This window comes from Periplaneta americana, chromosome 9, assembly GCF_040183065.1.
Source record: "Periplaneta americana isolate PAMFEO1 chromosome 9, P.americana_PAMFEO1_priV1, whole genome shotgun sequence".
Taxonomy (NCBI): Eukaryota; Metazoa; Arthropoda; class Insecta; order Blattodea; family Blattidae; genus Periplaneta; species Periplaneta americana.
In genome coordinates this window covers 86,607,470-86,629,893 of record NC_091125.1, presented here as the reverse complement: position 1 = coordinate 86,629,893, position 22,424 = coordinate 86,607,470, and the positions used below count along the sequence as shown (strand labels likewise).

At 37.0% G+C, this 22,424-nt stretch overlaps 1 protein-coding gene across 2 annotated transcripts in view; it reads right to left on the bottom strand.

Annotated features, from left to right (window-relative positions):
• Positions 1-22,424, bottom strand: part of Ptp10D (Protein tyrosine phosphatase 10D) — a 268,680-nt gene that overhangs the window by 70,258 nt on the left and 175,998 nt on the right. For both annotated transcript variants that reach the window (XM_069835210.1, XM_069835211.1), the window contains exons 3-6: positions 6,867-6,973; positions 4,913-5,078; positions 3,507-3,713; positions 401-569 (exon numbers count right to left, since the gene is read on the bottom strand). In XM_069835210.1, coding sequence (XP_069691311.1) covers positions 401-569; positions 3,507-3,713; positions 4,913-5,078; positions 6,867-6,973 — 649 coding nt within the window. The remainder of the gene's footprint in view (positions 1-400; positions 570-3,506; positions 3,714-4,912; positions 5,079-6,866; positions 6,974-22,424) is intronic.

Here is a 22,424-nt window from a genome sequence, read left to right as displayed (position 1 = left end):
AATAAGACAGAGTAAAATAAAGACGATGACAATAACAATGACGATGAAATTGTGGCAACTACAGTATATGTTTGTGAATTGTTTTGATTCTACATTATATTGTCGGCTTACTTTTAAAATCTTGTAACTGTATTTCAGGAAATTGTAAAAGAGAACAAAATAACTTTTTTTAATACCTACCCCAGCTAACAACTGTTATGCATTTGTTATTTATAAAATATAAAAACATTTACAAACTTACGAGGTGTTATCAGCAGACACATTTTGAAAATATACACAGATTTAGATATTCAGGAAAAACTGGACTCACGGGGTTTTAAAAGTAAGCTGATGATATGTTAAGAACCTTAACTGTACGATGTGCTACATAGCTACAACTGGAAGTGAATTTCAAGATTACCTGGCCCCTTTGGGTGGATCCCAGTGCACTTTGAAGGAATGCGATGTTATAGCACTCTTGTCGAATGTTACGTTGAGTGGACGAAGAGGAACTGTGCGGTACTGAGCTGTTGTAGGAGTCGATATTTCATCTTCACTTAACGTCTGTACTGATATGTTGTATGCTCGACCTTAAAAAAACACAATTATTATCAATTAATTACTAGGAAGAAATAAATTACGCTATAAAACACATTCTACCAGGCCTTTAACATGAAGCTTAAACTTGCTGTCATTATAAGACTGTCATGAAATACATTTTCTTATATTATTTTTGTTCATAACATGAATGATATCCTAGGGATTTGTTATGCGGTAAATTTATTCCTGTTACTGGTAGTACTATCAAATATATTTTTGGATCTATGAATATTGAATATGTTTCTAAGTTTTTTCATAATCTTTATGCTTTTTAAAAAATTAATCTGTGAAATATACCTATCATGGAATCTGTAAGTAATGGAAACCTGTCCATGAAGAATTTTTCCATGGCTCTGTGATTCTATTACAATGCTACATAAAGCAATTGTTCAAATGGAAAGGAAAACCAAGGAAGTCAAAACTATAATGGGAAGTACTGTCATTCGAGGTTATTTGTTTGTCATTTTTTTTTATAACTGACTTTACACCACCATAAAATAAGCAGTATTTTAAACATTCATGCACTTTTCAGATGGAACGTGGTGTATATTGGACTTTTTTTGTTGCTGATGTTGAAAGAGGAAATCACAACTAACATTGGCTCTATATTCGTCTTCAGGTGATCAAAAAAATTTGGTAAGAAGAGGTTTCTACTTGTTGGAGTCGTCCTAACATTTATTCACCATTGTTTTCTCCCTCATTTATATGCAATGCTATTTTAATAGACAGTAGGCCTAAGGAATTGGGTAGGTAATGCATATTATAAGGATATGATGGTGGTGGTGGTGGTGGTGGTGGTGGTGGTGATGATGATGATGATGATGATGATGATGATGATGATAATAATAATAATAATAATAATAATAATAAATACATAAGTAAAAATCAGTATAGAAATGTTACACAAAACTTTCACTCAGGCACAGAATTATCCTCCTTCCCTCAGATATTAGAGTTCGGTGTAGACCTATCCAAAACTCTTGTTCTGTTTATGCAATTTGTATACGCATACACATTATGCGCACTGTTATTTAGTCTTCTTGGAATAAGTTAAGAGTTTTTCTATATAATAATCACTACATGTGAATAAATGTAAAAAATGAAACACGACAGACTGGCACAAAGTACTTCCTGGAACAAGAAGTAACCCCAGCTGAGTAACTATATATTTATTTTTACAAACAATAACACACTAATAACAGTCAACATCTGAAATGGGAAATAAAAATTTTGGATTTACTTTCTACAATGAAAACGTTTGCAGGACGTAACGATTGCACAGAAGAATGCTTCCAGCAGAGTTTCCAAAATGAAATTCCAGCTGTGTAGCAACAATTCAGCATGAGCAGAAATCAAGGGCATCATTTAAGTTTTTGCTTTGAAGGGGGGGGGGGAGATTGGGGAGCGGGGGTGAAACACCTTGTAGGGTACATCGCGTGCATACTCCCTCCCTTTTTCCTTTAGATTGAACTACTTTCCATACCGTAAAGTCGAGTGAACTTGACTGTTGGGATAAACTTGATCATAAAAAAAAAATTTAAATCATGATATCAGATACACTGAATATATTTTTGAAGTTTATTACTTTTTATCCATTTCTTAAGTTTTTTTACTGTTTTAAGTCACAAACAAATCTGAATCAAGGTTTACTACTTTTGTCTTATGGTCAAGTTTACTTCATTATACGGTACATTTCCAGTTTTCACACATAGATCTAGTTTTAACTTCTTGTTTTACTTACAAGATGCGTAATTTACATGCACTTGCTGTTAATATGACGTAAGTTAGTATGTGAATAAGTGGACGCACACAATTTTACTGATAAAGAAATTTTAATTTTAATTAACAAAAAAAGTACTGCTATTTGTAATAATTAACAACCACTAATGTAGTAAAGGGTAATATCTTGGTTTCAATAATTTCGAGGAAAAATTGTTCTGGGGCCGGGTATCGAACCCGGGACCTTTGGTTAAACGTACCAACGCTCTACCAACTGAGCTATCCAGGAACTAACTCTACCAGACTCTGATCCAATTTTTCCCTCTATATCCACAGACTGCAAAGTGGGCTGACAACCGTCAAGCAACCAACATTGACTGCTCACTACTAACTCTGTGTGGCTTAAATTGTGGTTTTCTGTTAACGAACAGTGACGTGTATTATATAAATAAAGCTTTCAGATATAACTCCCTGTAATTATTCAAATCAACTTTACAGGGAGTTATACCTGAAAGCTTGATTTGCATCTTGGTTTCATTTAAGCAAAGTTATTAACTATAAGTCGCGACGGTGTTATTCCCGGCGTGACTCCTGCTCTTTCCTTACGTCTTAGGAAGTGAAGTCTAGGTAGGTAGTATCGTTCGCCATTTTTGTTCCTTCGTTGCCGAGCTACCATACGAGGAAACTATTTGCCACACCGTTAAACATTATCATGTCGTAGCTCCTATGATAATAAATCAAACGCACAGTAATTCAGCAAATAATTGAGCGGCAAATAACGTTTTCGTGTGCTTTCTGCGAACGCCAACGAAGGAGCCAAAATGGTGGGCGATTAAATTAAGTATTTATCGAGCCTTAACAAATGAATATCGTCTTTATCAGCGAATCACAAGACGCACACGTTTAAATGTAGCCGACCTGCAACGCGAATGGCTGCCGGAAATTAGAGCGACGGGACTTATAGCTCGTCTTTTATTTCCTAATCAATTAAAAAAGTAAGATTTTTAATATCAGAAGTACAGTTGTCACTTTTTTTAGTAGCACTAGTCAATTATTATTTTATTTAAATCTTAAACTTGGGAAGGGGGCAACTGCGCCCCCAACATCTCGCAAATGACGCTTCTGGAAGGAGCATTACACGGCCGCAAAAGTTTATAGCTTACGGTAAATAGGAACCAAGAGGACTAGACCTCTTGATGGGAACTTACCTGGAATGAGACCCTTGAAAGCTGCTTGAGCTGGCCCCGGGGGCTCACCCTCCTTCTCCACATACAGTGTGCTCTCCAAGGCATCAGTTGGGTCGATGGAAACTTTGTAGTGCGTATAGATTCCTGGAGGGTACGGAGGCTGCCACAGCACTAGTAGCGTTGTCTCATTCCGAAACCACACAATAAACTTTCCAGGTGTGTTCGGCTCTGGGAAGGAGAAGAAAAAAATACACATTGTGAAGCTGAGTATGTGACAGATTGTAAGGAGAATCTAAAAATCCTACAATTCATACATTTTTGTCATCACTGATTGAAAAAAAATTATGTCAATTTTAATTACTATACGACGTATCTTTCTTATGGAGAAATGCATGATAATGTGTATCTCGTGAGACAACTATCCTTACGTAGAAGAAAGCCCTTATCAAGATGATGTCTGTACGAAGCAACTAAGGAGTTCACAGCACATTTTTAGCTTCAGAATACTTGCCAATTAAAGAAATGATACTTCTGAATGGTTCATTCTATATTTGTATTATTTTCCTTCAAACTAAAGAAAAAAAAAAGTATTTTACAAACAACTTTAAATTAGTGTGTCTGAAAATATTGAGAATAGGAACTATGTTTATATGACATTTTTTGCTCAAAATATCTTCATAAATAAGCTCCGTAAAGGACGGTAAATCCTCGTGAAACACCCTGTATTATAAATTTATTATTATTAAAAAGATTTCTCATTTCTGTTCCATTAGCGCCTCATTTTTGTGCGACCTCCCGGACTTGCTGCCCCTGGGTTATAGCCTACAATGGCCTAGTCCTAGTAGTAAATTCCCCACTGAAATTATGACTTCATCACATCAGTACACTGTCTATAGGGTTGCAGCGCTGATTTCTGGACATGCAAAAAAGGCTCTAGTATTTCGCTGTTTACCATATAGACAATAGATTGTATTCTTAGCATTCTCACGAGTAATTAGAGTTTCATATACCGGTACAAGATGTTAAATTATCTCCAATAAGATAAAATCCATGGAGCCAGTGAGCTATGAGTTCGAGGATGATTTCATTGATTCAGAATTGTACACTGGAATAATGACATCATTACAGTGCACATGCATGGCAACTACATTCAACATTAAACAAAAACGAAATGTGAATGTGATCACGTGGTAGGATGACCTGGCTTGTATTAATAGTAATATAATACTGTACTTTGGAGCACAAAACCGAACAGCACGGCAATGGTGCGTCACCGGACACTGGTTGCTTAACATTTTCCCTACATTTTCCCCACACAGTCTACCAATAGAGTTTTTGAACATCTAGTACAGTAACTTTATTACATACTTAAACTTCACTACATATTGAAACACACAGAAACAAACAATAATAAAGAAGTGACTTACTCGTTGTGAAGTTCCTTGAAGTATAAGCGACACTTTCCTTGCCGTCATATTCTGTAAAAAGCTGCACTTGGTATGAGGCCCCTGGGGTGAGATTCTGGAGCGTGTAGTGAGTGTCTTCCACTGTCACGGGATTTATATTTACATGCGGCTCTGACAAGCTCTGTACCTGCAGGGCAAACAAGTGAAATATTAATGTAGGCTATTTACAGTGCAAGCATCAAGCTTCTATAGCAACCTCTATCAAGACTGTATTTGTTACTCAGAAATCAGTACGGTTTCTAGTAGTGGAAAACGTAACAAAATACTATCAAACATTAGAGCGAATTAGATTTGGGGGTGTACGAAATAAATTAAACATTTTTAGCTTCAATGAGATTGGAAGAACAAAAAGAACGATGAGCCAACAGAATTGACAAAGCAAGACTGCGATCGTTTTAAACCAGAAGGAGGGATTGAAAAAAGAGAGATATGATCGATCTGGGTAAAAATGGGAATATTTATTATTCTGTAACGCTCTTGCTCTCTCGCCAATCTTATTTAATATAACATTAGAGAAGATAATACGACAGTTAGACTTACTACCAGCTGGAATAAACGTGGGTGGACAACATAACATTTTTGCATATGCTGATGATTTATTATTAATAGGAAGGAATGAGTTTAAAATAAGACACCTATTTATGGAAAAAGCACAACACATTGTATTAAATATTAACGAGAGTAAAACAAAATAATGGTAATCATTAAAACAAAAAGTATTCGCAATAGCCTTAAAATAAATAATTATACATTTGAAACAGTCAATCAGTTCAAATATCTTGGTGTTTTGACAGACAATTCTAATGACAGAAAACATTAAATACTTAACAGAATACATAATGCAAACAAAACTTTTTATGCTATTCACAAATTCTTATTTTCCCGTTTTTTAACCAGACATTTAAAAATGATTTTGTACAAAGCACTAATCCTAATTATATGGATCGGAAACATGGAGCTTAACTAAAAAGGAAAAAATACAAATTAATGGTTTTTCAAAACAAAGTGTTGAGGAAAATGTTTGGTCCAATTTTTTACCTACTTGAAAACAAGTGGAAAATTCGACATAATAATGATATTCACAAACTTTATAATAACCGTCAAGTTTAGATGTAATACGGATCAGAAGATTGTATTGGGCAGGATATGTTATACGTATGGATAACTGCAGCAGCGTAAAACAAATATATATGAACACCTTTAACAACAGAAGGCCACTGGAAAGACCTCGAAATAGATGGAAAGATGAAATTCAGAAGGAATGCATGGAAATGGGAATTACCAACTGGAAGAAACTAGCAAAAGACAGAACAGAATGGAGGCGTTTTGTGAAATCGACATGGAGTCGACATGCTCCATAATGTCCTTTGATTGATTGTAACACTCTTCATGGCATTATAGTCACTCTTTAACCGAGTTCACCATCTATCATGGCTTCCAACTTTTTCCTAACGCGAGGCTGGGTGGATCTTGTTTCAGACTCTATAACCTTTAAACATCTCTTGGACAAGGCCAGGAATCGAACCTGAGATCTTCTGGTTCATAGGCAAGCTGATCACTACACCAAGGAGACGGTTATTCTGTAATTCATAAATCTAAAATTCGAAAGTGGTGGTGGTGGTGGTGATCATCATCATCATCATCATCATCATCATCATCATCATCATCATCATCATTGTGGTAGCGATGATGGTGCTAGTGATAGTGAAAACTATAGTTGTGCCAGTAAAAATTACGGTGAAGTTGGTGATAATAGTAATGATAATAACTGAGCAATAATGTTAACCATGGAGGTGTCCAAATCCTAACAGCAAAGATACTTTTTTTTCTTCTTGCAAATAACGGTCTCCTAATTATAGTCCGTGTAGTCTTATTTTAATACAGCGAACGTTTGTTTTTTACGTAGATGTCTTACCTTCAGCTTGAAGCTGGTGGAGTGGCCTAACAACGGAGGGCTCCACGAAATTTGGGCAGTCTTCGCTTTGTCAACGTTCACGGAGAGGTTGGAGGGAGGATCAGGAGCTGCAACACACAAAACAAGCCACAAGTGAACGAACATTCACGTTTCTGACAGACATGTTCGCCTTGATGAACAATGGCACGGCAGATCACAGAAACTGTCTAACGTTTCCTCTATTAGCAAAGTCTGGATGTTAATGCAAAACGCATATTTTACAGAATATTATGAAATACAGGGAAGACAATATTTTTATAAAATTATTATTTGCCAACCATAATTATATAGGCTACACATTTTCCTACGTCTAAGAAAATTTACATTTTAATAGTATTTGTTTCTTTTTAATAAAAATTTACTAGCGAAGTGACATACTTATGGTAATGGCTACTGAAATAAATATCCTAATCATTTTAATAGATGATGCTTACGTAAATGTGACAAAATAATGTTTTCCGTTCCTGTATGTTGATAGTGTAGTGTTAAATTAAAATTGGCATTTTCACTTCGAAGTAATTTATCGTCTTCATTTGATTGTATTATCATTTAAGTATATGCTACTGTTTCATAGTGACGGACTTTAATAGCAGAAGTCCTTTTGTCAAAGTTGAAATATCGAAGAGCGTAAAAACAAATTTTGCTGATTGTTAACAACAACAAAATGTAACATAAAAATCGGGACGCTTAGAAGCATACCGAAACAGTATCAGTCAAATGCGATATTGTGTATAATACATCGTGAGTGTTTTTGTTTTGAGTAGGTTAGTAAATTTCCATATTAATAAGATACAAATATGAGCGAAATATTATGACAGCGATAGTGGAATAAAATTACTAGTAGGCCTAATATCACGTGGAACTAAATACAAACGTATAAAGAAAAATCAAGCAATGATCGGGACACGAACATGGTAACACTTGTTTCGCACCGGCAAGTAATCAAACATTATACCACTGAGCTAACACACACTTCAACAGCAAACATTTGCCAATGTCCCTTCTACAGTGCGGTCGCGTCAAGCTTGATCCGAAGAACGCGCCGGGAACAAGCCTGTAGAGCGCGAGATAACACACGGCATTTTAGATCCGTAACCTCCGGCGTATTGCACTCATATAACTTTCATTAATTAATGCCATGCACACGATCATCATTTTATTTCACTAATCTTTGTTTGTGTACTTCTTTTAAATACGTTGAAGTGTGTGTACTGTGCATTAAATTAGTTGTTTAGATAATAGTTGAAATGCTGGCTGAAAAGTTTACTCTACAACAGCGAATATTTATATACGAAACTTACGTCAAAACAGATTCATGCCGACAAGCGTGTAGGCAATTAGTAGAGAAATTTCCCGATCGACCTCCAAATAGAGGTAGGTACAGTTCGAAACTTCGTCATTAGTTTAAGAGAAACGGGATCGCTGAGCTCTAAAATTTTTAGGTCAAAACGAAGGATTCTAACAGAAGAAAAACTTGTGATATTGGTGCATTAGTTGAACGTTCTCCTAATAAATCTTTACATCGTGTTGCACAAGAAGTAGGTGTATCAAAAATTTCAGTTAATACGGCTACTAAACTTTTAAAATTGAAACCTTACAGAGTTACTGTAGTCCAAGAATTACGGCCGCACGACAACGAAAGTCGGGTGAAATTCTGTAATTGAGTTTTACAAAACATTGTTGACGGTATTGTTGACCCACATTTAATCATTTTCTCTGATGAGGCATGGTTTCAATTACGTGGTTATGTATGTTCACAGAACAATAGATTCTGATGCACAGAAAATCCGCGATTAATTCACTAAGTTCCCCTGCATGATGAAAAGATTGGTGTGCGGTGTGTCTTAACAGCAAATAGAGTAATAGGACCGATATTTTTTTAAGATACTGTAAATTCAGAGAGGTATCGTACGCAAATATTCGCACAGTTTTTGAACAATTATCTGATAATAAGAGACAACATGCATATTTTTAACAAGATTCTGCCACAGTCCATGCTGCAGATGCTTGTTTGGAGGCTATAAAGAAGGTTTTTGATGACAATTATTTCTACAGGGTTATGGCCCACACGTTCCCTAGATATTACAGCGGGCGATTATTATTTGTGGGGAATCCTAAAAAATTGAGTTTATAGAAATAACCCACACACCATCAATGAACTGAAAGACAATATAAGAACATAAATTAGAAGGATAACGAAAGAAGAACCTTTGCGTGTGAATTCAAATTTCATCAAAAGATGTCGGGTATGTCTGAATGCTAATGGACACCAGTTTCAGCAACTACTGTAACACAGGTTAGTGAAATAAAATGATGACTGTGTGCATGCCATTAATTAATGGAAGTTAAATGAGTGCAATACGCCTGAGATTACGGATCTAAAATGCCGCGTGTTACCTCGCATTCTACAGGCATGCTCCCGTCCGCATTCTTCGGATCAAGCGTGACGCGATCGCACTATATTATACATATTGTGTGTGCAGTGAAAATTATTCGTTGTTAAATTCGCGTATTTTCGAGTTTCATGTATTATATAATTATCTAAATTAAAAACAGATAACGGTAGAATAGGATTAGGTTTGTTCTAAAGGTGTGAAAGGAAAAAAGTAAGCGGAATCAGAGAGATAGTATGATGCAAAATTTCGGTACAGCTGTAAGTTACTGCATGGCCGCCAGGAACACTTCTCTAAGCCGGCCATTTTTTCTTCCTGTGAATGTACATATGCATAAGGTGACATGTATACAGGAAATGCATACATGCATAAACACGACATATACACGCGTGCAGACAATACACAGATCACACACGCACGCACGCGCACACACAGGGTTACGCATACAGACAGTATTTAGACAAAACATACATACACTCGCACATATTCAGACATAAACACAGAAGGCCAATACATACAGACAATATTCACACAAAACACACACGCGCACACATAAAATGTCTAGCCTTTATTAATTAATTAATCTTTTAGTACTTTGATTTTTATTGTATTTGTAAATTTAATATTAATTGTAATTATAATATTAAAATTGTATTCTTAATATTGTAGTTGTAACCCCATGGTAGGGGGTAAGAGAAGGCCTGTTGGTCTTATCTCTACCAGATTAAATAAATAAATAGATAAATAAAATAAACATACAGATAATATACAGACAAAAGCTACATCTAATCGCATGGAGACAATATACAGGTAGGGCTGCCAACTTTTTTTTTTTAAGAAAATACGGGAGACTAAGGAACCGTCAAAATTTCACATATAACTTAAAATATACAAATTATTCCGTCCAGTTACTAAATAACAACTTTATTCTACACTTCGGCAGCTAGGCTTAAATTAAGAGTATTTTGAGACAGATTTTGTCTCGCGTAATAGTTGAAGTCGACTGCAGTTTTCAGCTTTGATTTGATTAAATGTGTCGTGCCCATGTTTCGAACATCTGTCCAATTATTGTTCATAAGATGAAACACCCTATTTGTATGAGCATTATGAGCATTACTTAGTATGCTTAGAACAAAACTAGCCAGTTTTTTTTTTTTTTTTTTTTTTTTTTTTTCAAAATTTTAACATTAACACGGTTTCATTTTAGACGGGTGAGCACTAAAATCCATTTCTGGCAAGCATTACTTTCTATAAAGACTGCAGATTTTAATGCATGTCTTAAAAACAAAATTCATCATATAAACAATCATCATTCATGGCAAAATCAAATTTTTAGAATAAAAATGTTTACATTATGCAGAAATAAGGGAGAAAAATGCTCGAAGAGAAAAATAATACGGGAGCCGGGAGACTGTTAAAAATTAGGCACAAATACGTAGGTACAAATACGGGAGATCCCGGGAAATAGCGGAGAGTTGACAACCCTATATACAGGTAATACATCTACTCGTATGCAGATAATATACAAATATACACGCACGCACACACACACACTTACACACACAAAGACGATACAAAACACAGAGAAAACGAATACATACAAACATATAGGCTACAGTAAGTACACATACACATAATGTTTCCAGTCTACAAAAATCATATAATAGGTAGCCTACAACACGATAGATATGCTGTCATTTTTTTGTTCATAAATTGAAGTAAAGCCACATCTTCGATTCCATGACCAAGAACTAACCAAGATTTTATGAGTCACATTTATACCTGAAGAGAATACAAAGGCACGACAAGGTCATTCTATACCAAGTCCACCCTTCATCCCTTCAGACGATTCACGTTCCACTTTTCTCTGTTCAAGTGTTTACCAATATACTACCTGGGGCACGGTGAACGCAGACTTGCGTCATTTCAGTGCACTGAAATTATCAGCAAAGAACCGTTAGAACTTACTCACCCGCACATTCTGAACAGGTATTTATAACGCTACTCCTATTGTAACACTGGCATGGGGGAGAAAGATAACATGGCAAGTTACCTGAAAGCACTCCCTTTTCCACATTAATTTTCTCCAACCTCTAGAGCAGTGGTTCCCAACCGGCGTGCCCCGGCACCCTAGGGTGCCGCGTGATCGACTAAGGGGTGCCGCGAGATATTGAAATAAACCAAAAATAAAAGTACTCTCTACTTAAGCCTAAAGTCTTGTAAGGTCTTGAAATAAAATAAGTCAAATTAATTAGTCTCATGCACTACAGATCGATTCTTTTCGATGATTCAATTATACTTGTAGCAGAACTAATAGCTAAAAAAAAAAAGAAATCTCATACTCTTGGAGAGGAAATCACAGGCATGTAAAGTTATAGTTTCAACAATTCTTGACGAAGGAGCAGCTGATCAAGTTTCGAAAATTCCTCTCTCCAACAATACAATCAGTCGCAGGATATCTGAAGTGTCATGCAATATCAACGAACAAGTCTTGGAGAAAATAAACACTGATAGAATATTTGCTTTGTAAGTATATGAGAGTATCGATATTGGTGACAAACTGCAACTCCTTGCTTTCATTAGATATATTGATGATGAAGATATTAGAGAGCAGTTTCTGTTCTGTAGACCTCTGGAAATTACAACCACAGGCCACGATATTTTCGTTTCTATTAATTCCTTTGTTAATGACCATGATCTTTCACGGAAAGACTGTTGTGATATATGTACGGATGGTACACCATATATGTCTGGGAAATTTTAAAGTTTTACTGCCAGAGCTCTCAATGAAAATCCATCCATAATTATAACTCACTGTTTTTTGCACAGAGAGGCATTAGTCATGAAAGAGTGTAATGAAGATTTTGCTCCAGTGTTTAACCAAGTTGTGAAAATGGTGAACTACATGAAGTCTCGACCTTTAAAGTGCAGGATTTTAGAACAGTTATGTCGCGCAACTGATGCAGCTCATACCTCTTTGTTACTTCACACAGAAGTAAGGTGATTATCGCGGGGTCGTGTATTGAACCGTTTCTCAAAGAACAGGTGAAAACTTTTTTAAACGATGAAAATCAAGACACATTTCATGGGCTGTTACTAAGTGATTCTTGATGTTTGAAACTGTCGTATCTGGCAGATATTTTTCATAAAATGAATGTTTCAATGCGGGGTCGACAGGAAACAACAATTTCCTCAACCAATAAAATGAAAGGTTTTAAAAGAAAACTTAGTTCTTGGAGATCTACAGTTCACAAAGGAGATGTGTCGAACTTTCCATCTCTTCTTAATCTGGCAGGAGATAAAGATCTGGGTAAGCTGAAAGACCGCATTTGTGATAACTTATCAAGATTGCAATATGTATTTTCCATCTATTTCCACTATGAATCTCGACTGGGTTGTCTTACCATTTGATTTCGTAGATAAAGCGGAGAAAATAGATTTCAGTGCTTGCGAACGAAGATGAATTTATTGATCTTTGCACTGATTCCACACTCAAAGATAAGTTCACCAAGAGTGAGGCGTCGGTTGCTGCTTTTTGGCTTCGACTGAGAGAGGAGTATCCTAACCTAATGAAGAAAGCAATTAAGGCACTTTTGCCCTTTTCAACGTCCTATCTATGCGAGCAAGCCTTCTCTGCTATGGTGACAAAATGCAAAGCAAGAAATAGAGGATGATTTGCGTGTTGCATTGTCAAGTGAGGCCCGATATCACGTATCTGTGCTCTAAGCATCAATCACAAGTTTCACATTAATGATTAATCGAAAAAAACTCTCTTGATGTATTTTTACCAATGTTTGTAGTAAAGTTTACTGTATTTTGTTATGATGTATGTTACTTATTATTTCATCTTTCAATAAATTAATATATTAAACTTCAATTTTTTTAAATGCAAGAAAGGGTGCCCCCAGTTTTTAATGTTATTCCCAAGGGTGCCGCGAACTTAAAAAGGTTGGGAAACACTGCTCTAGAGCCTCAGAAGAAATAACGGACAGTATCAGTAGGCCTATCTGTTCTTATGGCAATACATTTCATGTTTGCCATTTTTCACAAATTTTCCTGTGCCCTTTATTTTATATTCATTCTAAGTTTCAACTTTGTCCAATATGGCTTTTTCTACTATAATTCTTATTCTCGAATTCACACTTAAAGATAATGTGGAGTTGGTATATCATCCGCAGAAGATGCTCCTTTTTTCTATTAAAAGCATTATTTACCATTGCTATCCTTTTTACTTCCTGGCAGCAGCTCATGTTACTGTTTATAATACCTACAACCCAAATATTTGAAGCTGTCCATTTTCTCTACTGCTTCATTTAGAATTCGCATGTTTACCTTCTTCATTTTTCTTCCGATAACCATGTTCTTCGTCTCGTTTGAATTTATATTCATCCCATACTGCTTACAGCTGTCATTTAGTTCCAGTAGCATATCCCTTAGTATCATCTCCTTTTCTGCTAACAACGCCATATCATCAGCAAATCTTATGTAGCTACTTTATTCTTCTTCCTCCTATTATCACCACTCCGATGTTCTGAAAAGTCCTTCACTAAATCCTCCAAGTAGATGTTGAACAGGGTAGGTGATAAAAGGCATCCTTGTCGTACTCCTCTCCCTATTTTATTTCCTTCTGATATTTCTTCTCCTATCCTCACTTTGACTCATTGTTTCATATGAAGGTTAGGCCTACAGAACAGCCTTCTCTCTTTCCAATCCACACCAATGTTCTTCAGGATCTCCATCAGTTTATTCCAATCCACTCTGTCAAATGCCTTCTCTAGGTTCACAAATACTATATATATATATATATATATATATATATATATATATATATATATATATATATATATATATTCTTGTGGAGGTATCTTTCGTCGATTGTTGATTATGATAATGGGGTTTAGAAGGGCGCGTCAGCAACTATAGCTATTTGTGCCCTTATCCGATTGTTCTTAGCAGTCCAATTGCATCTCTGGTATCAATTTCGTTATAACGTTTTATTGTTCAGAAAAAAAGATAATATGATTTATTTCTAACTACTGCACAAAGATTAAAATCTGTTTACTCGTATGTTGTTAGTACAATGTATGTATTATGTTTTCTTTCACAGAAGACTGTATTACAACTTACATGGTTACACAAATATTATTTCCTTTAGTCCAACTATTAGGCCTATGCAGTTATTTATAGTGGTAGGGACAATCCTTCCCTTCGAGCTAGACGATTCCTCTCCACGTCAGGCCAGGTACTCGCGGTAATATTACAGTGCTTGCAACTTCCTAGACTTGCACTACAGTCAGTCTGACAAGGCAGTTCTATGTAAAAGTGCTATAAGAAATCTACTGGATTAAGTGCAGCATGTTTTGTTATTTAATGAGACCGTGACGAGAGATGGTACTTTTTCACCATAGATTTTGTTCAAAGACATAAACTATAGAAAGTACTTTTGTAACTGGAATGAGTTTTCGAAACAAAATGTTGCTGTAGAAGGGGATTAAATGTTTGGAGTTTCGATAACCAACGCAATTTTCGGAAACGAATTAGCTACGGTAATACAAGTTATGCTACAAATACTACTGCTATGTTAATAGGTTATCTTCTAATTCAACCTAAATAGTGAAATAAAAATATCACTGCGTAATTTATAATTAAATAAGTCAATGTTACATTCCTTTTGTCGTTTTAATGGGACTTGCATTTTGTGGATTGTGTGACAGAATAAGAACAATAGAATCTCACGCTTAACAAGAGAAAACAGCGAAATTCGCGTGAAGAAAGGACAGCTCAAAAAGTCCACTTTCAAATGTTTATTTAACTCCGAGGGAAAGGAAGAATGAAAGACTGAAGTCATACACGCAAAACCTTTTAAACGACTTTCTGGAATCTGAAACTTTTAACAACTGTAGGCCTACTCTTAATTGAGCTGAAGAGGGATATCATCCTGCCAACACACTTTGTATCTAGTTTCATTATAGGAAGACGTTTCATTATAGGAAGCAACAGGTTTATCTGATAGTTGATACGGACCTATCAACAAGTAAGAAGTGAACTACTTCACCTTGCCGAGCAGTACTAACAAGCTGCATGTTACGAACTAAAAGAAGAATTTCAGCAACTTTAATGTGGCTTAAATTATAGGCTTTGTTTGATCACACTGCAGTAGATATAATTTCCACTTAAATTGCAGACGCTGACTGCGGATCAGAGTTGAAATCCGGTGATAACGGAGTAATAGCCTATTTGTGATGGACAAAACCAAGTAGGGGTGCCAGGTTTTCAAATTGAAAATAAGAGTGATTTTGAAAATTACTGTCAAAATCGTCCCATCACGGCGTTATCGACATGTTTTACCGTTCGGAGGATATTATATTATAGGCCTATACAGAGTGTTTCAAAAGTGATGGTAAAAATTTAGGAATGAGAAGTAAAAACGAAGACAAACAAAAAGTTCCAGTAAACATGGGCCCGCAAATTAACCATTTACGAGATAATGCCATTTTTTTGCTATTGGAGCCGCCAGCGAACCGAGCGCTTCGTACGTATACCGCATTCTCTTCATCCTATTTCCTTCTAAGTGTGAGACGATATCTAACATACGATATGGTGAACGGTGGATGGTAGAAGAGGACCTGTACCTAGATCGCCGGGATGAAATCCTTTGGATTGTTGTGTATGGGGTTATGAAAAATGTCTGGTTTACACAACAGGCATCAACACACCTGAAGAATTGCAGCATCGGATTGTAGATGCTTTCCAGCAAATGAAGAATGACTCAGGATTGTTCGAGCGCATTCGCAAGTCTTTGCGGATAAGACTACACAGGATGCATTCAAGTGCATGGTCAGCATTTTGAACACCTGCTGTAAAATTCTTCAGTTAACATGTTCATTCTGTACTGTACCTTGTTTATCACAAACTCTACTGTTGTTCAAACAAAAATATTTCTTTTGTATATATTCAATAACATTTCTGTGATGTTGAAGACAAAATTATGAATTTTAGTCTCGTGAATCATAAATTAAATACAAATGTCGCTGCTTTTGTTGGAATTAGTGCTTAGTATTCAGGGAGCCCCAACCAGCACAAAATGCCATTATCTCGTAAACGGTTAAATTGAGGACCCGTGTTAACTGGAACTTCTTTGCTTCTCTTCGTTTTTACTTCTCATTCCCAAACTTTTGACCATCACTTCTGGAACACTCTGTATAACTATACACAAAAGTATTTCAAAATAAATCTCACAACACTAATAATACTTACCACTTGCTTTCTATTCATTCAGAAACTTTTACACATTGAAAATCCCTTTACAAAACATGTTGAAAATTAATTAGAATTTGTCACTGTAGATCAGTGGTCGTCAGAACTCGCTGAAGCGGATAACGAGTAAGGAGTGTATCACAATATGCATCGCCGTGCAGAAGGGAAAAAGAGAGAAAGCATACCCGCCAGCAGCCACGGATGCACGCTAGTGCCTCTCTTATCCGAGGGTAAGGGACGCTAGCCCGAGAGTGCACTGTGCTGATGACCGCTGTACTTAAATATTTAATTAGAACATCCTTCATAACATCACAGCGCTATTCATATTTACCATTTAAATAAATAAATAAATAAGTAAAAATGTAAAGAGGTAAATAAGTATCGTAAGGAAGTACATAAATTAATTAATTAAATACAAATATAAATATGAAATATGAGAGAAAGCATTATCAAATACGTGAGCTGGGAGGCTGGAGAAAATGTGAGTAAAATACGGAAGACCTGGCAATCCTAAAGCCAAGGTTCTTAAGGATTTATCTCTGGGTTCTTCCGTTACCTCCACCATTCCACAATTCCACCGCCACACTCCACTTCAATATTCATCGTCATCATTTCAATTGTAGCTGCACAAAATAGTACAGCGTGATATAAGTATTGTAACAAGCGTACTGATGGCATCAACCTGGGGAGGCGTAGTGCGCTTCAGAGGGGTGAAAGGGCATTGCATGGGACTTCAACTTACTTTGAGCCTACATGGCTCACATATAGTTCGTTTAATTTCAAGTGTATTTCACAAAAAAGATTCCTTGCTAATTTGTTGTCCTAATAAACGTCTTCTTTTACTGCGACAGAATCTTGTCTTCGCCTGTTAATAACTAATCACAACCCTCGTTCAGAAAACTTGACTTCCTTCCCTTCACCTCCAAGAGGAGGGAGAGTTGTCACATCTATAAATAAACTAAAGTAGCAGTCATTGATGGGTCGAGGATCGCTAGGAATGTGGCAACTGTGCAGCATGTGAATGGCGATGGTTAGGGTTGTTTGTGTAAAAATTGTAAATCTGTTAAACGGGTGATCAAAGAAGTCACTGAACTGCACAGGAGAAAAGTCAGTTAATGGGTTTTAAAAAGGGAGCGTCAGCTACTATGGCTATTTGCTCCCTTAAGAAAATTAAACAGACTCTAGCTACGTCACGATACCTACAAAGAAAGTGGCTATTCCGACCCAAAAACTAGTCCCACATGAACGAGTGGTAAGGCACAATATCTATCTCAAACGGGTGATTCCATGTTAACCATATGATCAGGAAATATCGCTACTTGCAACTATCATCATCATAATCATCATCATCATCATCATCATTACTGCTACTAATAATATGAATGCTGAAATCCAGAACAAGTCACTTGTGGTGAGAGGTGTCCAGCGGATGAGAACACTTGAGAAACTCTAATCTGAACCTGTCTCTCCGACATCAAAATGCTTCCTCAAGACTTAATGTGGTTAAAAAAATAAAAGTAGGAGAAGCTATTGAAGCGGGTCTTCCCAGCGTATCAGATACGCTCGTAGCTATCACAGTCCACTGAAAACGAAAGAAGAGCACAAGGAGTGGACAGAGAACCGCTTACACAGTGCTACATTCTTATGTCACCTGTTCAATGACTCCTTAGTTCGTTTTATTGTAGCGGCACTTTCCTTCTCAACTTTCCTTATTGGGAAGCTTTACGTAAGTCAAATTTATTAGAACGGCCGTTTCTGCGTCTTGTTTGTGTCACTTTCCTGATTCGTATGCACTTCGCGTCTTGTTTTCTCATTTTGAAACAATTATCTATCCCAAAGAGATTGCGGCCAGTTCAAAATTAAAGTCATTCGGTTATTCCACAATTATAAACGGATTAAATCGCCCACGGTATCATTTTCACAACAGCTGTCTTGTAAGCAATAGCGTCTATTGGAGGGCGATTGTGGGGCGCAACCGTTCCTGTGGAAAAGAAAATATTTTTCTAACGTTGAACGGGGGAAGAGTTCGGCATAGAACAAGCTATCAGATGATAGACGACATTAAGATACATGGATCATATACGGAGATTAAGAGGAAAGCAGAAAGCATAGTAATGATTGGAGAATGCTGGGTTCGGCCTTGGAGAGATAACTACTGTATGAATAAATGAATACCTACTTTTACCCACCTCAGTATATGCTACAATATTAAAATATTATTATAAAGCCAGATCACTTGGATACACATTTTTACTTCACAAAAGACTATCGGTACAAAGCACTCCTCCATACGAGCTGAAAGACAATAAATTGACAAATGGGAGACGAAGTGCAGGAAGTGTTGCATAACTCACAGGAGACGCGTCAAATTTAATGTCCTTTTGTAAGGCACGGAGGCTCCGTAGATCACTCATTCTTTAACCCAAAATGTATATGTATATATATATATATATTTATTTATTTATTTTAGTAGGTTATTTTAAGACGCTTTATCAACATCTTAGGTTATTTAGCGTCAGAATGAGATGAACGTGATAATGCCGGTGAAATGAGTCGGGTCCAGCACCGAAAGTTACCCAGCATTTGCTCATATTGGGTTGAGGGAAAACCCAGGAAAAAACCTCAACCAGGTAACGTCTCCGACCGGGAATCGAAACCGGGCCACCTGGTTTCGCGACCAGACGCGCTAACCGATACTCCACAGGTGTGGACTCCCAAAATGTATAGTCAACTACAGTGTCAATATAATTCTGAGACACCGGCGTAGCTCAATCGGTTGAGGCGCTTGCCTCCCGATCCAGGGGGCACAGATTCGATTCGCGCTTGGGCCGATTACCTGGTTGGGTTTTTTCCTAAATTTTCTCCAACCGTAAGGCGAATGTCAGGTAATCTATGGCGAATCCTCGGCCTCATCTCGCTATCACTAATCCCATCGACTCTAAATAATTTAGTTGATACAGCGTCATTAAATAATCAACTAAAAATATATGCAATTCCCTGTAAAACTAAGACAAAAGAAATATTCGAAAATTAGGTGTTTTTCCGTCTGTCAGTATCGAAATGAAGCCAGCAACTGCATAAAGCCCAATAATTTTCCGAAACAGAAATTACAAGGGACTTGGAAGCTTCTTCGATATAAGACAACGGTATACAAAATTCAGTGAATCTGAAATAAATATACAATTAAAAAAAATACTTTTACTTAAATATGATAGGCCTACTTATTCTCAATGAAACGATGCCTATATCCGTAGTAGGCCTACTTACCGCACATATCTTTGGGGTCTCGCCCACTTTTAACTTCCATTACGGTTGCTTTCGCCGTAAATTAAAGTATCAACTGTGACGTCAGACGGAAGCTCCATTTCCCGGACTATTCAGTTCATCACGAGACTCACGCACGCAACGAGGGCCTAATTATTGAAGTTGGCGACTCGGAATGCGCGTGCGCCCTGACTCCTCGTGAAAACTGCTGTCCACCACTTTTCTTGGGTGCACAAACACTCTCTCTAAACATGAGCCTCGATCCTCAAGCTACATCCATTTCAAACGGTAGATGCTATCCGAAAACGATGAGGTAGTGTTATGGCAATAAATGGAGAATGGCGAAATAAAATGTCTGGTGAAACCAAAGTACTCCTAGGAAACCTGTCATATAGCCGTCCGCTATCCCGTCTCAGATGCAGCGTAGTCGATTAGATTAATGTGTCTTCCCTAATATTTAATATGCATGTATCTCATGTTTACTGCTTCATCTGTCAGGGCCTGCAGGTTGGCGAGACGTTCTGTACAGAAATTTATAGCTTCCATCGAGTGTAGTGCTGCTCATGATTAGATAGGCCTAGTCTCCGGAGCAGTTGTTTGCGCGCTTTCTATCGGAGACCTCCGATTGATGCCGCAACAACTTTCCTATGCACAAGACAGACATACACTTTCCGCTGAACAGTCCTTTAACCCTCCGCTGAGCACGTTAAAATTGTTACGTGTATTGGCAAATGGATCATGGGGTCTCGAAAGACCCCACATGGCCAATAAGTGTGCAAGTTTTTATTTATTCTCTCATCTCTTTGGTTCTTTCTCTCTGTCTCTTTTTGCTTGAAGTGCTACTTTAGCCAACAGATTTTTTTCTATGTTTGAAATTCATAGCATACCTGGAAGAGCGTGTTAGTTTCATGTTATTGATCAAATTAATGTCATTATATTCAATTATTGCGAAATCTACAGCAAAAGTGAAGTTTTTCAGTAATTAATGTAAACAATTAAATAATTTATTCATACTCTTCGTTACCTTTAACTCTGAAAACACTACGACGACGACGTATCCCCGATTTACGACTTATGTTGAGCAAGCCCGTGGTCCAGGCAGCACTGAGATTTTTTCCGGGAGCTCCCGTTCTCCTGTGTTATCCGAACATATCTCCATCATCATCCCATGTTATTGCGGGAGCTCCTACGTCGAACCCTGGGCAACGACTCCGTCGGTAAATTGGTCCACACAACTGGCTTCATATGAGTGAATGACGAACAGTAAGTACCAGCCATTACTTAATATATACGTGTGTGTACGGTGTATGTATATTAGACTATGCCCAAAATAGCTTTGATTCCAAGTTACAATATTATTATTGTGTTCAGCATAATACACTTACCTTTAAAGGAAGTGTATAAAATGAACTTCTTGCGTCTCGATACAAGTATTGCAATGCCTCATTATGAACCTCATTACGCATTCAGAATGTTCAGCTGTACGTCTAATTCGTTGGCAGCCTTGTTCACCACGTCCTGATATTTGAACGCCCTTAACTAGTGCCGAGTAAGCCATGGATTTAAAATGGTCTCACAAATTAAAATCAAGTAAATTCAGTATTAATGTCTGAGCAATTTTAAATGACAATTTAATCGAATCTGTTGTTCTGGCTGTAGGATTAATAAGAAAATCCCACTAAAAATGTTACTTTAAGTGAAGATTTTAATGAAATTCTGAATGAAACAATATGTAGTGTAATTCGTCGCATGTGGCTTATTCACAATGGTGCTACGCATCATTGTAGTCAGATTCCTTGAACAGGTCGGATGCCGATTAAAAATGGATTGATCATGGAGGACCCGATGTCTGTACAGTACGCTCCCCGGAATTAATTGCATTTTATTTTTACATCGATGTATCTTAAACTCAATAATTCATTAACACCAATTAAGAATGTTGAAATCATCCATCATTTGACGTGTCAAACAAGATTGCCAGCTTTGAATTTTTTAGCGGGTGAAGTGTAAAATGGGGGTTGCACAGAAGCATCGAGATGTAAGGCGGTCATTCTGAGTAGAGTACATCTTTTAACAGTAAGATATTGTTGCTGGAATACAAAAGCAATCTCAATTTTTAATCGACGCGTTTTCGGGCATAAGTTTATCTGAACTTTTAAAACTATTTTAGGTCCCGTTTCCGTTCCTGAAATGGACTGCACATGATATAAAACACAACATACGTACAAAACATATAAGTCTATACGCGATGTAATATAATGCGATATAATAAATTACACAGCGTAATACGGTACGATACATAGGTTATGTTTAGCCTGACATAAAGATAATACACACGATGTAACATATTGCGACTTCATATACTATGTACTATACAATGTAATACGATAGGGTATAGGCCTATGTTTGGTCTGACAGTCACTTGCACCGATACAAACTGCTGGCGGATCCAAGGCCTTCTGGGATGTGATTCAAGGTGGCCGGCGGATGTCCTCACTAGCGCTTCCGTTCCGAGGAACTCGTCTGTCATTCACAGCCACGCCGGAAATGCGTGTGTAAACAGCAGGATTCCAAAACAAGTGGTGACCAGCTCGACATAAATCCA